The sequence below is a fragment of the Antechinus flavipes genome, chromosome 5 (genome assembly GCF_016432865.1).
Source record: "Antechinus flavipes isolate AdamAnt ecotype Samford, QLD, Australia chromosome 5, AdamAnt_v2, whole genome shotgun sequence".
Classification (NCBI taxonomy): Eukaryota; Metazoa; Chordata; class Mammalia; order Dasyuromorphia; family Dasyuridae; genus Antechinus; species Antechinus flavipes.
This window is the reverse complement of record NC_067402.1, coordinates 235,210-251,330: the sequence shown is the minus strand read 5'-3', so window position 1 is coordinate 251,330 and position 16,121 is coordinate 235,210. Positions and strand designations below refer to the sequence as shown.

The 16,121-nt window shown below is 41.7% G+C and overlaps 1 protein-coding gene across 2 annotated transcripts; it reads right to left on the bottom strand.

Moving 5' to 3' along the window:
* Positions 1 to 435: 435 nt before the first annotated feature.
* LOC127564346 (zinc finger protein 260-like) lies at positions 436 to 15,422 on the bottom strand. 2 transcript variants are annotated; one of them, XM_052000821.1, is made up of 6 exons: positions 14,855 to 15,422; positions 14,520 to 14,639; positions 13,633 to 13,686; positions 6,971 to 7,097; positions 5,390 to 5,485; positions 436 to 3,510 (listed from the first exon to the last, which is right to left on the bottom strand). In XM_052000821.1, the coding sequence occupies exons 1-6, from the start codon at positions 14,933 to 14,935 to the stop codon at positions 1,676 to 1,678; spliced, it is 2,313 nt and encodes a 770-aa protein (XP_051856781.1). In that variant the 5' UTR covers positions 14,936 to 15,422; the 3' UTR covers positions 436 to 1,675. The 2 variants fall into 2 exon arrangements, with proteins under 2 accessions (XP_051856781.1, XP_051856782.1); XM_052000822.1 differs by having other exon boundaries at positions 3,419 to 5,276.
* Positions 15,423 to 16,121: the final 699 nt, after the last annotated feature.

The window sequence follows — 16,121 nt, the reverse complement described above, 5'->3', positions numbered from 1 at the left end:
GCGTCAGCTGCCTTCTCTAACTTCTGAATCTCCTCAACTGAATCCTGGCTGAGGGTCCCAGAGCTTCTAGTGGGCTTGTCCTTTCTGGCCCTGAGAGCTCCTCCTTGTATGTTCCACACTGAGTATACACCAATCATTGTATCACTAGGAAACCATTATTTGTTGTGGGATTAAATCAATGCTAAACTAGATTTAACCATCTCCTCAATTCCACTTACTTAGAACCTTGTAAAAATCCTAATAGTTTCCTTTCTGTTTTTCTTTTTCTTCCTTCTTGATCTGATTTTTCTTGTGCAGTAAGATAACTGTTCAAATATATATATACACATATTGGATTTAACATGTATTGGACTACCTGCCAGCTAGGGGAGGGAGTGGAAAGTTTGGAACAAAAGGTTTTGCAAGGGTCAATATTGAAAAAAATATACATACATATGTTTTACAAGTAAAAAGCTTTATTTAAAAAAAAGTAAAAGAAATCAATGAAAAAATAGGAAAAAAAATCCCAACAACACAAAGCATTATTTCCAATTGCTCTTGTGTACATGTGTCATTAAATCCAATACATGTCATGAATCAATAGAAATATAAATCTGTTTAATAGTAATTAGCTTTTACTTGGTTAGAGTTGAAAAGAATGAATTTATATCTCTAAGTGGGAGTTTGTCCAATTTTTCTTCTAGTTTTTACCTCCCATATATGGCAACACTTTTATAATATTCTGTTACTAAATCAGAATTCAGACAATATTGCAGTAGATAGACTAGTAGGCCTTAAGATATGAAGACCTGAGTTTTAACCTCAACTCAGAAACTTGATAGTCAAGCAAGAGGTCTCTGTTTATTTGTTATTTCTCTATAAAATGGGTTCTCACAAGGATAAAACAAGACAATATTGATTTAGTGAGGCACTATATGGTCCAAGGTGGGTTTCCACCTGGTGGTTTGTGTTGTCAGGCCCACCAGTCTGTGATCTCCATGGGAGCAAGGGACACACCCTTTGCAATTCTTTTGGTTTTTGTGTCAAGGCCTGACATGTATCAGGTTTGTTTACTTGAAGAAGTTCTAAGAAAGAACAGTGCTAGAATATCAACCCAAGTCTTCCATTTGTCCATTTTGTAGGGACATTCCATTATACCATGCTGCCTTACAAGTATGTGAAAAGAAGTAGAAAAAAAGGATTCAATACGACTAAGAAGCTATTTGCTATTCCTAGTCATCTTTTATTTTTCCTTCCTCACCCTCTATGTAGTGTTATAGCTAAGGACAGGTAAGTATGGAAGGCATCAGCACAAGCACCTCTTATCCCAATGTTCTGTACCATGTCATTGTCCTTATTTTCATGCTTTTACCTTTCTTCAGAGATTTGGCAAGAATCCTCTTTTTTATATAAAACCCTTTCTATATTGGTTACATTTATAAGGTTTCTCTCCAGTGTGGATCCTCTGATGTTCACTAAGAGAGATCTTATATATAAAAGCTTTTCCACATTGGTTACATTTATGAGGTTTCTGTCCAGTGTAGATTCTCTGATGTATAGTAAGAGCTCCCTTGTCTCTAAAAGCCTTTTGACACTGGCTACACTAATAAGGTTTCTCTTCAGTGTGGATTCTCTGACGTGCAGTAAGAGATACCTTATGTGTAAAAGCCTTTCCACATTGGTTACACTCATAAGGTTACTCTCCAGTGTGGTTTCTCTGATGTACAGTAAGAGATACCTTATGTGTAAAAGCTTTTCCACATTGGTTACACTCATAAGGTTTCTCTCCAGTGTGGATTCTCTGATGTCCAGCAAGAGCTCCCTTGTCTCTAAAAGCCTTTTGACACTGGTTACACTCATAAGGTTTCTCTCCAGTGTGGATTCTCTGATGTGTAGTAAGAGATGACTTATGTATATAAGCCTTTTCACACTGGTTACATTTATAAGGTTTCTCTCCAGAGTGGGTTTTCTGATGTACAGTAAGAGATACCTTATGTATAAAAGCTTTTCCACACTGGTTACACTCATAAGGTTTCTCTCCAGTGTGGATTCTCTGATGTGCAGTAAGAGATGTCTTAAGTATAAAAGCCTTTTCACATTGCTTACATTTATAAGGTTTCTCTCCAGTGTGGATCTTCTGATGTACAGTAAAAGATGCCTTATGTGTAAAAGCTTTTCCACAGTAGTTACACTCATAAGGTTTCTCTCCAGTGTGGATTCTTTGATGTGCAGTAAGAGCTCCCTTGTCTCTAAAAGCCTTTTGACACTGGTTACACTCATAAGGTTTCTCTCCAGTGTGGATTCTTTGATGCGCAGTAAGAGATCCCTTCTGTTTAAAAGCTTTTCCACATTGGTTACATTCATGAGGTCTCTCTCCAGTGTGGATTCTCTGATGTATAGTAAGAGATACCTTATATGTAAAAGCCTTTTCACATTGATTACATTCATAAGGTTTCTCTGCTGTATGGATTATCTGATGTCTATTAAGACCTCTACTTGCTGTAAAAGACTTTTCACATTGGTTACATTTATAAGGTTTCTCTCCAGTGTGGATTCTCTGATGTGCAGTTAGATGTGTCTTTTTTATGAAACCCTTTCCACATTGGTTACATTCATATGGTTTCTCTCCCGTGTGGATTCTCTGATGTTCAATAAGAGAGATCAGATGTGCAAATGCCTTTCCACATTGGCTACATTCATAAGGTTTCTCTCCAGTGTGGATTCTCTGATGTACAATAAAAGACACCTTATATATAAAAGCCTTTCCACATTGGTTACATTCATAAGGTTTTTCTCCAGTGTGGATTCTCTGATGTGCAGTAAGAGTTGCCTTTTTTATGAAAGCCTTTCCACATTGGTTACATCCATAAGGTTTCTCTCCAGTGTGGATTCTCTGATGTGCGATAAGAGATACCTTATGTTTAAAAGCCTTTCCACATTGGTTACATTTATAAGGTTTCTCTCCAGTATGGATTCTATGATGTCTGATAATATCTCCACGTTGTGTAAAAGCCTTTCCACATTGGTTACATTTATAAGGTTTCTCTCCAGTGTGGATTCTGTGATGTGTAGTAAGAGATATCTTGTGTAGAAAAGCTTTTCCACATTGCTTACATTTATAAGGTTTCTCTCCAGTGTGGATTCTCTGATGTACAGTAAGAACTCTCTTGTCTCCAAAAGCCTTTCCACATTGGTTACATTCATAAGGTTTCTCTGCAGCATGGATTTTATGATGAAGACGAAAACTATTTTTACATTTGAAAGACTTTCCATATTGGTTACATTCAATAGGTTTCTCTGTACTGTGGATTCTCTCATGTCCAGTAAGAGCCCACTCTTCTGTGAAAACTTTTCCACTTTGATTTTGCTCATAAGATTTCTCTCTACTGTGGATTTTCTCAAGTGTATTACATATATCTTTCCAAGAGAAGTTAGCAGGACCATCACTGATGAATCTTGGCTTGTGAGTTTCTACTACAGGAAGATTTAGCTCTGGAGTATTTTCCATCATTTCAAGTCTGATTTCTTTTTCTGAAAAAAGAATGACAACAATAAAACAAACACAGACGCTATACACACACATATATTTATAGCTTCTTCCTTCCATCAGTAGAATATAAACTTAGTAATTTTCTATTTCCCAAAATAGACATTATGTATTCATAATCAATCACTTAAGAATCATTCTAGCGTACATCCTAAGGATGATTTAATTTCTAAGGAGCTCTCTGCTAAAATACATTGGATCCTTACAGTAAGCCTGTGACAATAGAGAAAGTGCTTTCATTCTCACTGTGTGCCCAGCTCAGGCCAACATCTCAGAATGGTTGAGTGAGTTGAACCAAATCCCGCAGCTAAGACTGGAGGAATTCACACCTTGTGGACAGATATGGTCTCACTATAGCATTTGATAAATTCTCTCCATTCTCAAGTGTCTCCTTTCCCTTTCATTGTCTGTACTTTCTGGTGATCACTTTTAATTTAATTTTTTTTTTTTGTACATTATCTGAAGTCACATTTACAATACTAACACTAGCTTCTCGTAGTTTTTTTTTTTTTTTCCCATTTTATCTAAGGCATAAGTGATTTAGTTCTGAGCCATTTTTTTTTTTTTTGTTTTGTTTTGTTTTTTGGCATGGCCATTACTTACGTCTTTAAAACAATTATCATCATGTCCTTATACATATTCTTTTACCAAACATAATTTTAAAAAATCCATGAAATTATCCACACGTAAAAACACCATCTCATGCAGAAATTTGAGTTATTCATCCCATGGCACAAATAAATAAGAAGCTTATTTTAAGTCTTTAATTGAGACAGTGACTCAAGGGGTTTGACCCTAAAACTTATCTGTGCTCTTCAATGATAAATTGTCCCCTAGGACAAAAACTATGGGCACATTATCTACCTTAAAAACTATCTTTCTCAGTTTTTTCAAACTATCATGTTCAGGAATTATGCCATGATTTCATCAAACTGTGATTCCTCCTAGATGTCATATTGTTTTCATTTTTTCAGTTGGATATCAGATTGTTTCCAATATTCCAGGAAAGTTGGGCATTCCTGCACAAATGGCCACAGGCAAGAAATGACCCTCAGTGCCTGTCTCTCACTGCAGCAGAATAGTTCTTTCATTCTTGGGTTACCTAATAATCCCATCTCATCAAAACTGTAGTCACCAGATCATGATATTATTTGGACCTCCATTCCTGCATCAGTGCTAGCAGGCTACATGAAAATCATGGTCACTAGGATTACACAATAGAGGCCATCATGAAATCATCATGGAAAAAGACAACCTTTCTACAAAAACAGACCTAACTGTGTCATTAATGGAAATGCTGAGGTTGCTTTTTAATTTAAACTTATGTTCTGGTAAGGTTCTTCTTCTTCTATCTGGCAGTTTCTTAAAGGAATTGGTTGGCAACATGTATTGGTCCTTAAATACAGTGATAGTGTGGCCACTTTACCAATGATAGAAAAAAAAAAAAAAAAAAAAAAAGGAGTTTCTGACGAAGCACTTATCATGAGTCAGTGGAAATATAATTCTTTTTAATAGTAATTTGCAAACAATTTTGACTGGCTAGAGTTTTTTAAAAATGAAATTCCATCTCTCACTGGGTGCTTGTCTTTCACTTTTCCCCTCATACCCCATCTTCATATTATCAGAATAGAGCTGGCGGTACAGTGGAGACAATGTGGACAGAGCCTTAAATCAGGCAGACCTGAATTTTAATCCCATCTCAGAATCCAAAATCCAGTGACCAGCTTGAGACATCATTGCCAAGGAATATCTGAAAAAGAATTCAATGGCTTGTCTTTCCCTCTAAAATGTAGCAGTGACTTGAGGGTAACTCCATGAAGCCTCAGTCATTACAACTTTCATACTCCTGTTGGCACCACTCACCTGGAAAGCAGCTCCTCAGGACTTCCTGGTCCAGCATCCATTGTGATTTTCTTTGCTTAAAATAAGAGATCACATATTCGCTGGGACCTAGAAGCCCTAGAGAGGGAAATCAGGGAAGATGATGGAGAAAAATTTGTCATTGAATTTTCCTGAGGGAAAGGGTGAAGATCCAGAGCTGCTTCCATTTTGAGATTCACCCCTTTAGGTTCACACATATCAGTCTACACTCATCCATTAGTGCTCGTCAAGCAAGGAACTCCAAATAGGATGTGCCCCATTCTGCTGTTGTACAACTTGTTCTGAAAGAGCCAAAGAGGAAGAGCCAAATCTTCTCCCCCCCCTCCCCCACCTCTCCTTTTAGGCTCCATTCTGGCAGAAACTTTTAACCTGGGTAAAAGAGTTCTTAGGTCTGAGAAGCCTTTAGTCTGATCAGTAGGCGTGCCATCTTTTCTTCTTAGAATCTTCTAAGGTTAGGATTAGGGTTAGGGTTAGGGTTATTAAACCTCTGTTTATCTTAGTTTCCTCAGCTCTTAAATGGGGGATAACAGTATAACCTAAAGTGGAAGGTTAATATGACATAAATTGACATATTCTCCTTTATCTTTAATTTACAAACAGCACTTCTGTAACATAGTACAATAAAAAAGATGATTGAACATGACACTGCAAATCTACAATGTACAACTTGCCATTTCTTTCAAATAGACAACCAAATTATGTAGATTTTTTTCCTTCACTCTGCCTGTCCCCATATGAGAGATGGCTACTGTAACAGAAACATGCATACTTATACACACAAATACATATAAGCAAACATATACATGCATACATATATATATATATATATATATATAAACATATAGATGTATAAAATTCTGCTATATATATTTCTTTGTATTAGTTCTTTATCTGGATGCAAATAGAATCTATTTCTTTCTTTACAATTTGGGTGCCTAGCATAGTAAAAATAGTTCATTTCCTGGAAATTGGTCTTATATAATATTGCTGGCAATATATTGTAAAGAAAGCATATGGCACAACAGTTGGGAATAGTAGTTGAAAAATGCTTATTCCCTTCCATTCTTTTCCCACCATTTATGATGGAATTTGAGGGCAATGGGAAAGCAGATCAAGGACAAACTTTCTATACTGGGAACTAGGACTTTGGGATATAAATAGATGCTCTTAAAAAAGAATATTCCAAATGCTAGAACCATCCCAAAGAAGAATGGACTGTAAGGAAAACCTGCTTGAGCAATTTTCAGAGGTTTGGAAATAAATTTGTGTCCAAGCAGAGGTTAGAGAAAATAACCTCTGAGATTAGTTCCATGTCCGAGATGCTTCTACACTGATTTGATCTCTGACTTGAAGCTGCCTAAAATAGGTAAGAGACCCCTTCAGGAGCAACAAAGGACACCCTCAGTTTCCTGTCATACAATGCAAAACAGTGCAGGAGGATCCTGTCTCTTGGACACAGGAGACTAGCACTGTCCCCATTGTGAGACACTCCCCACCAAACCCTGGACCCAAATATATTCCCATTGAATACAGATTTAGAGGTAATAAGGGAAATGTCCTTACCCAGGGAGAGCAGGTTCCAGGCATTCTCTAACATGACGTCCTTGTACAGCTTCTTCTGAGGATCGTCCAAGAGGCCCCATTCCTCCTGGGTAAAGTCCACAGCCACATCCCTGAATGTCACCAACTCCTAAACCAATAAACATCATGACATGTAGAATTGAAAGTCCCTTCAGAATTCAAGAATCCAACTCCCTTCAATTTCCACAAGGAAAGTGAAGGACAGAGAAGGGATTTGTTTAAGATCACACCATTTTGGAGTGTCAGAGTCAGCTCCTGGAGCCGTGGTCAGTAAGAATCTTCTTGGATTTTGAGAAAAGCATTTTATACAATCAGTTGGAAAAATCCTGAGAAATGTTTTATGTGAGCTGCATCTCCTTGTGGAATCAGGAAGACAGTTTGTATTTAATCTGGGAGGTAGATGGATCTATGGAGAACTATAGGGTGATGGGAAATTTCTTCCTCAGCAGAACTGATTCCAGTGATATATATTTGTTTTATTATAGTTTTTTATTTACAAGATATATGCATGGGTAATTTTTCAGCATTGACAACTGCAAAACCTTTTGTTCCAACTTTTCCCCTTCTTCCCCCCACTTCCTCCCCAAGATGGCAGGTTGACCAATACATGTTAAATATGTTAAAGTATAAGTTAAATACAATATATTTATACATGCCTATACAGTTATTTTGCCGTACAAAAAGAATCGGACTTTGAAATAGTGTACAATTAGCCTGTGAAGGAAATCAAAAATGCAGGGACAACAATAGAGGGATTGGGAATTCTATGTAATGGTTCATAGTCATCTCCCAGAGTTCTTTCCCTGGGTGGAGTTGGTTCATCTCATTGTTGAAGTAGGCCACGTCCATCAGAACTGATCATCATATAGTATTGTTGTTGAGGTATATAATAATCTCTTGGTTCTGCTCATTTTACTCAACATCAGTTGATGTAAGTCTTTCCAGGCCTTTCTGAAATTATCCTGCTGGTCATTTCTTACAGAACAATAACATTCCATGATATTTATTCATGCCATTCTCCAATTGATGGGCATCCACTCAGTTTCCAGCTTCTGACCACTATAAAGAGGGCCGGAATATAAGCCCAGTAGTAACACTGCTGGATCAAAGGGTATGCACAGTTTGATAACTTTTTGAGCATAGTTCCAAATCGTTCTCCAGAATGGCTGGATGTATTCACAATTCCACCAACAATGTATCAGTGTCCCTGTTTCCCAAATTTCCTTCAACATTTCGCATTATCCTTCCCTGTCATTCTAGCCAATCTGACAGGTGTGTAGTGGTTCCAGTGTTATGTTCTAAAGAAAAGTCTGCAAAGACTTTGTGAGAAGCTGGGCAAGTACAGCATACTCTGGGAGGAAAAAAAAAAGGTTTATATGATCATTTAGAAGAGAACAGAATTAAAGAAAAGACGTATTTTGTTTTCTGAGAAGCCGGAATAAAGTCTTACCTGATGAAAATATGAGAATTTTGAAAAGATATTCATCAGGATCTAGCCTGCACTTAAGTGGTAGGAGACAATTTCCAATGAATTACCTGTTGTTATATTGAAGACCTGAAGTCACTCACATTTGTAATTGCTTTCATTTGTTTAAAGCATTTATTCCTTAATTATAATATTTCATTAAAGAAAAGCAAGAGTAAATATAAAAGAGGCTTCCTTCATTCATTAAAAACCAATTCAGGGGGACAATATTGCCAGATTCTTTATGAGAAACCTGTGTTAAAGAGATGCCTGGAAATCTATCATGTTGGGAGAAGAATCATAACATTGAGTTAAAAAGCCAACAGACAGATGAGATATTGGGAAGTACGGACAGATTCGAGAACATCCTTTTCCTTGGTAAAGCTTGCCTGTTTCCAGCCTGCTACATGGACACCATGTGTTTGGCCAATGCACTTAGTTTCTGATGGTTTTCCATCTCATTTTTTTTCCTTTTCTGTTGATGTGATCTGTGGTGTGGGGTTTGGCACCAAATGATGGCTGGCATCCAAAGTTGGGGTTCGGTTGTGTGAAAAATCCACTCTGGCCACATTCTTTGACAAAAGGTAGATGTATTTAGAGGAATAAGTTACAGGCAAAATGAAGGGACACAATAGACACCAGGAATGCTTGAAATGAAAGAGCTGGGAGAGCATGTGAAAGAGAAGTTCCTCAGAGGAACTCCTAATTACCTAGTAGAATGGGAGTACCCCTAAATCCTAAATTTCCTAGGGGAAATATAGCAATAATTTCAAGTTTCCTGACCCTTGAATGCTGCTGTTCTACCAATCTGTCAAGGAACCAGGAGCCTTCTGGCTTTAGAATCAGTGACTCCAAGGTCCCCCTGGCCTTAGAATGCTATTGTCCCGACAATCTGTCTGTCAATGATTGTAAAAGTCTTCTGACCTAGGAATAGAACGATATTTCTTCCTTACTTTAGGGAAGATACATTAGTGATCCTGAGACCCTCTGACCTTAGAGTACAATTGTTCTGACAGTGTTCTATCAGTGATTTCAAAGTCTTCTGGCCTAGACTAGTCCTATACACATTCCTGATTGACACATAATCTGGTGGTCAGTGAAAGGATCAGGACCCCCTCCCTTTAGCTCACTTAGGATCTGCCCCTTAGAGTCCTCTATGCCAAGAGATCATGTGACTTCCTGCAACGTGCAGCCCAAGGGCTGATCTTCTGGCTCTGCAGACCTTTGGGAATGGGGAGCATGTGACTTAGGCCTAGTCTCACTGACTTTTTGAGAAAGCTTCAGCCAATGCCATTGAAAAGGAGAACCAGACAGGGTAAATCTCAGGAGGCAATGTTCCCTGCAGTGGAGCAGTGTTTTCCCTGTCCCCTGTGGTCATCCGCAGGATTCTGAAAGGAAGACTTAGTGGAAAGGAGGAGTCTGGGAATGGCCTGTAAGCAATGGCAAAAAGACCTACAGAGCAGAGCTCAGAAGGGTCACTTTTGGGCCTTTCACTGTACAAAGAGTACAGGGAAAAGAGAGGGAGAGAGGGGCCATGGATCAGAGAAAGAGAATATAAGCAAAAAAGAGAGGGAAGAGGGACAATGAGGGGAAGGAAAGAAATCCTCATTGGAAAGGGGAAGAAAAATGGATGAAATTTAAGAGATGAACACATGTTTATTAAAGAAACTGGAGGTAAAGGATATACAGCATCTGCAAAGGGGACAATAGGAATATACAAATTTCTTTGCAAAATATGGAACTTCTACAAAAATTAAGCATTAGCATAAAGAGAGACTGCACGCAAATGTGAAAAGGTACAAATAATTGGAATATCCTTTCATTCCCTGTGAGAAATGGATGGATATTTATTTGATTTCTCCAGTTATGAGAATTAAATTGGAGAAATGAAACTTAAATTAGAAACCTGAAACCGACAAGGCCCTCAGAAAAGAATCAAGGGTGGAGGTCGTCTTCCCTCAAGAGAATGTAAGCTCCTTGGGGGCAGGGCCTGATTTTTGTAATCAGGGGAGGTGGCCTGAGATCTGAAAAGAATATCTTGGTCTTTGCCCCCAGCCCTACTCAATTACTTTCCTTCCCTGCAATGTAAGTACCTTTGGGCTATGTATGGGAGCAGAGATAAAGTCCTGTAACTTCTGTAACATCCAATTAATAGGGAATCAGGGCAGGGATTGGGCTACAGGAAAAGAAATAAAATGCGGCCTTTGAAGTCTCAAAGGTCTTGCAAGAAGGTAAAACAAATGTTTCCTGCATTCATCAGTGAATCAGTGGAGTTCTTGGGAAGAGATTCTGTTTCTTCTACTCCTTAATGAAAGAACAATGGAAATTGAAAAAGAAATGGGCCAGAATGGGCGAACCAAGGAGTAAACAAACCTTCCCCATGATCAGTGCTATTGTTATCTGAGACACTGAGGCAGAAATGCATAGGAGGGACTCCTGTCTCCAAGCCCTGCCCCTTTGTTTGGCCATAAACCCAAGCAGATTCTTAGAAAAGGAAGAGCAGGAGGAGACATGGCAATGACTCAATGGAAGAAAAAATGCAGGAGTTCTTAATGTTGTGCCAAAGTTCCCTTTTTAATGTCGTGACCCAGTTTCTCCAACAGTCCTATTTAATTAGTCTGCCTTAGGTCATCACCTTTCCCTCTCAATGTTTGATGAGATAAAGGTCTACTGCTGTGCCCCAAAACCCCAGGCTATAATCATTTCCTCTTAAATGGTTGATGAGATGAAGGTTTTATATCTTTAGATGACAGGCATTCCTTTTTAATGTTTGACAGAATAAAGGTTTATCCATTTTAGGTGTCATTAGAATATCAGTAACCTCCCTCCATTGTGTCATCCTAGGGGCCTCCCCCACCATTAGGTTATCCCCACCTAGGTACCTCCCCCAAAATGTCACTGTTCTTATTATCTTATAAAAAAGCTTGCTGTCTCAGTACTCGGGGCTGGATTCTTTGAGATGATAGTCCAGCCCTGGGACCAAGATCCATCTGGTCCCAGTATCTCTCTCCATTTAATAAACTATTGAATTGGTCTCTAACCTCTGTCTTGCTCAGTTTCTTTGGCATTACACTAAGACCTTGCCCACACATCAAACTCTCTACAGATTTGTGGGGCCAAAGGGCAGCCCCGAGGCCAGAACAAATACTGGGGACAAATTCAGGAGACTTAAAAGGGAAGGCTTCTAAGAGGGAAAACAAGTCAGCCAGAAGATTCCTGATTCAGGGCTGGTGCTCTCACATTACCATCTAGCTACCTCTCTCTTCCATTTACGCGCCTCCCCCCGCCCCAATATCTTCTAGAGAGAATAAAGTAGAAATAAAGAAACCTCAGATCACTGCCAGGAGGCAGGCCCTGAATTTTGCTTCAGGAAGTGCTTTCAGCTGCTCTTTCCAGAACCTTGTGGAATCAAAAGAACTTTTCTTTCCCAGAAGTCCAGGAACAACTATTTTACAGGTCACAGGAGACCATGTCTTGGATATCACCCCTGTCCCAGGAGCCTTGGGGAAAGTGCCAGAATGTCCCAGGATGGGTAACCTCCTTTGTTCTCTGCCTTTCTTGCTTCTCCCATGACTGGTCTCTGTGCTTTTATATGAATAGAGCTCCTGATGGCCAAGAAAACACAGATCACTTCCTGAAAGAGAGCTTGGAATGAGAACTCCCAGATACATCACAGTCAGAATGCAGAGTTTCCAGGTCAGGGAGAAAACCCTGCAAGGTGCCGGAAAGAAAGTCCAGTGCAATTCAGGTACCAAGGAGCCACCTTTAGGACTACATAAAATTTGACAGCAACATTGTTAAGAAGCTCAGAACTTGGAAGAGAACATGCCAGAGAGCAAAGCACGCTCTCTCAGAGCCAAAAAGAATCTGTGAAACAAAAACTGAATATAATGCTACAAGGGGAAAAGGACCTTTAGTGAAAGTTCTTACAAGCATTTCTGATTAAAAAAAAAAAAAAAAAAAGATTGTAAATGGAGAAAACCTTAGAAGCTGAAGCACAAGGGAAAAGAAATATGAAAAAAGTAATCCAGGATGAACTAGCCTCAGGGACTCAATGTGTCCTCTGGGATCCCTATTGGGGTTCACAGAGGGAATCAAAGTAGAGTAAAGATGGGAGGGGTTCTGTTATATCTTGATGATCTCAAGGAGAGATTGGAAAGAGGAATATCCTAAGGTGATGGAGAGAAAGGAGGGCTAGGAAATGTTATCTGAGGTAAGGAGGTCCACAATTAGATATTTCAGCAAGGGAGGAAGGAATGGGTGGGGACATTCCAAGCCTGAACTTGACTCATCTAGTCAAAGGAAGGAAGAATATACATAATATAGAGATGAAAAGAGAAATACAATTTACTCACCAGAGAAAAGGGGGAAGAAGAAAATGGGGAGGGACAATTCCAGGGAGGATGGACTGAGGGATTAGTCCTAAGAAAAACAAACTCAAAGGATGTAAAAGAATATATACTGATCTTCTGGAGGTGATAGGGGAATCTGGGAGATTAGCTGTGAATGGAGATTGAGTGAATAAGGAGATTCCATAAAAAGACTGGAAAACAAGAGCATGAGAAGGTATGAGAATAAAGACTTACTAAGGTTCCAGAGGAACAGTGAGAAGAAACATGCTGCCTGCCACTTAAAGGTGGAAGACTGGTGCAGACTGAGGAGCATTTTGTAGGATATAGTCACTGTGTTCTGTTTTATTTTTCAGATTCATGGTGTGTTGCATGTAATGGAGTTTGTTTTACTTGTTTTGTCAATGACGAGGAGCAGGTGATGTAATGAAAAGGGAAATCTTGATTGACACAAATGTGCATGTATGTGTATGTGTACAGGTATAGATGTGTACAGGTGTGTGTGTGTGTACAGATATCCATCCATAGGATGTGTACACTTGTATGTATAAAAATTCTGATCAATGCAGTGACCCATCAGTTCCTGAGAACTCAGGATGGCCTGCTGCCTACTGCCTGATAGAGAGCTGACTCTCCAGATGTTGCTTAATTTACCTAGGACCCAGTGGATCAGCTTAAAACACAGACAACAGAAGTGTTGTTCCTACTTCCTCTTTTGGTAAAGAAAGGATCCATATGTAAAGTGTTGCCAGCTTCACACTCCATCTTCTGTGTCTGTGGAAGTGCTTGTGATTGCTGATGATGCTCAGATCATGGAGGGACTGACTCACCTGAGGAAGAGGCCTGAGGCTTCCAGGACACATTCCCTCTGGCTCCAGGCTACCCTATGGAGGTAGCAAAGTGTCCACAGTGACTCCATTTTGTCAAGTTCCTCCATCTGGTCCCTGGCCTTTACCTCAGAGACCACTGCCCCTTCCCCCCAACTTTTATAGAGGCACAAATGAAGCAACAGCTAAAGCTCTTACTAACCATGGTCACAGCTAACTGAGGGAGACTTTAATTCTAAGCCTTTCTGAAAACCAAGAGAAAGTCCTAGAGCTCCTGGCCGACTCCTTCCACATTTCTTACCTCTGCATAGCAAAGCCCATCTTACCCCCTCCATTATCTTAGTCCCAGGATGCTTCTCTTGGTGTTCATAGTCTGGGTGACTGCTATTTAAGACCCTCATAATAAAACCTTCACAATTTCCCTTCAATTTGGGTGTCCACATTTGTCCCAGTACTTACTTGGGCCAGGCCTTGGTCCCCTGAATTATGAATTGGAGAGGGAGAACCATCCCAGAAGGGAAAGGGGTTTCCATAGATAGGAAGCAAATCTCCAGAGACTTACAGGGGTGAGCCTGGTTCTGGCTTCAGGGAAAAGTCAGACAGCAGGCAGGGTAGGGACAGGATGGAAAATGAAGATGGTCTAAACAGGAAAACCCATCCCTTCCCTCTCTTTCTCCTCTTCTTCTCCCTCCTCTCCCTGTCCTCTTACAGAAGCCCCAGAGGTACAAAGGGCTTGGGATCCCAGGTAGGAGGAGACCAGTCTGTGCCTCATTGGCTCCTGAGTCAGAGCTCTCTCTCCCCAACTGACACACACATAATTCTAGATAATACAGTGACTCCTCGATGTAGGAGGGAGAGTGTGGATGGGGAAGACTGTGCAATGGACCCACCAGGAAATGAGCAGGGTAAGCCTGAGACAGGAAGACAAAATCCAACGTGGGATCCAGCCCCGAGGGCTCTGAAAGAAGAGGGGCCAGAGAAGCAAGAGGTCTGGGAAGCGAAGGTAGTACCTGGAAAGGAAAAGGGATGAATATAAGTCATGGCTGGGAAGTCGGGGATACAGAAGTAACAAAGGGGGGTTTGGGGGGAGGGGCAGCTGATCCTGGGAAAGCAGGCAGTCCATGTTCCAAGGTCATACTAGGAGCCAGAGAGGACACCTGGGACCCTCTGGTGGAGCCTGGGCTTGGGGTCCCTAAAGGGAAAGAAGAGACAGGGAACCACGTACCTGGGTTTGATAGGGAACCAGCCCAAGAGCCCCGGGTTCAGTCACAGGGGAGCAGGAAAGAGCTTTGGTCACTGTGTCCATGGCGAGGTCTCGATGGTGGGAAGCCGGGACTCAAGGACCCTTAAAGAGGGTTGGGTCTGAAGGAGGACATCTGCATCTCAGAGCAAGGGGGGGGGACGGGGAGACAGGACGCCGGGCCCTGAGCAGGAGGCTGAAATCTGCGTTCCTGGATCCCTCCGGACACAGTCTGAAAGGCAGATCCGGGCAGGGTGAGCCAGCAAGCTGTGCAAGGGGGTGGGAGTCTGAAGCCCGAGGAGCTCATCAAGAGGAAGCCTTGGCAGAAAGGGAGGCTCCTAGACCCGGAGGACACTCACCACGACGTCAGGAGAGTGAGACCCAATGGCAAGAGCAGGGAACAGAAGCCTCCGGGGGATGTGGGCTCAGACCTAGCTGGCGCTGCAAGCACAGGGCTGGCTTCCAGAAGACAAAGGGACCCAGCTCGGAGAGAGGAGAGAGTTCTGAAGTGGATGCGAGAGAAGGAGCTCAGCCCCGAGACTTCCTGCTTCCTGCCGGCCCAGTCTGGGAGGGATTTGCTAGTCCCAGAAACGCCTTCCTGCCCATCCCCCAAAACCCTTTCATCCAATCACACCCAGGGGCAGGATCTAAGGCGTCTCCCGGCGTCTCCCACGTGATCCCCGCCCTTTCCGCGTTCCCTCCCTCTCCCGCCCAACGCTCACACAAACTCCTCCCAGGCTCCCCCTGCTGCGCCGTCATTCCCGGGCTGGTTGTCTGGGGGAGCTCCTCCTCTGCTCCCAGACTCACCTCCGCCTCCTGAGCAGAAAGACTTCCTGCGGCCAGAAGAGGGCGCTAAAAGAATGCTCTCCCCTTCCGGCCCAGGGGGCCCCTCATGCCCGTGGCCCTGGCGTTTAGATGTGTCTTCAATATGTAAGTGGCTTTATAACGTGCCCTGTGCATGTAATAGTGTCTGACAGCGACCCTCGCTGGTAAAAGTCACACTGAGGGCGGGGAAGTTGGCGCGCAAGCTTGGAGCCCCCTTCAGTCTCAGCGGCCTGGCCTTGATTCAAAGGGGGCACCGGGCAGTTGCCGGGACGAGACCAGGTGAAGCTGCTGTGGCCCCTGGAGACTAAGGGTTAGTTGCAGGACGTCTTTACCACCGTGCAAAGAGCTGCACGTGAGCCAATACCTCCCTAAGAGCAACCACAAAAGTCCTCTCGGCCGCAGCCTCCTTAGGGCGAGAGTCAGCACT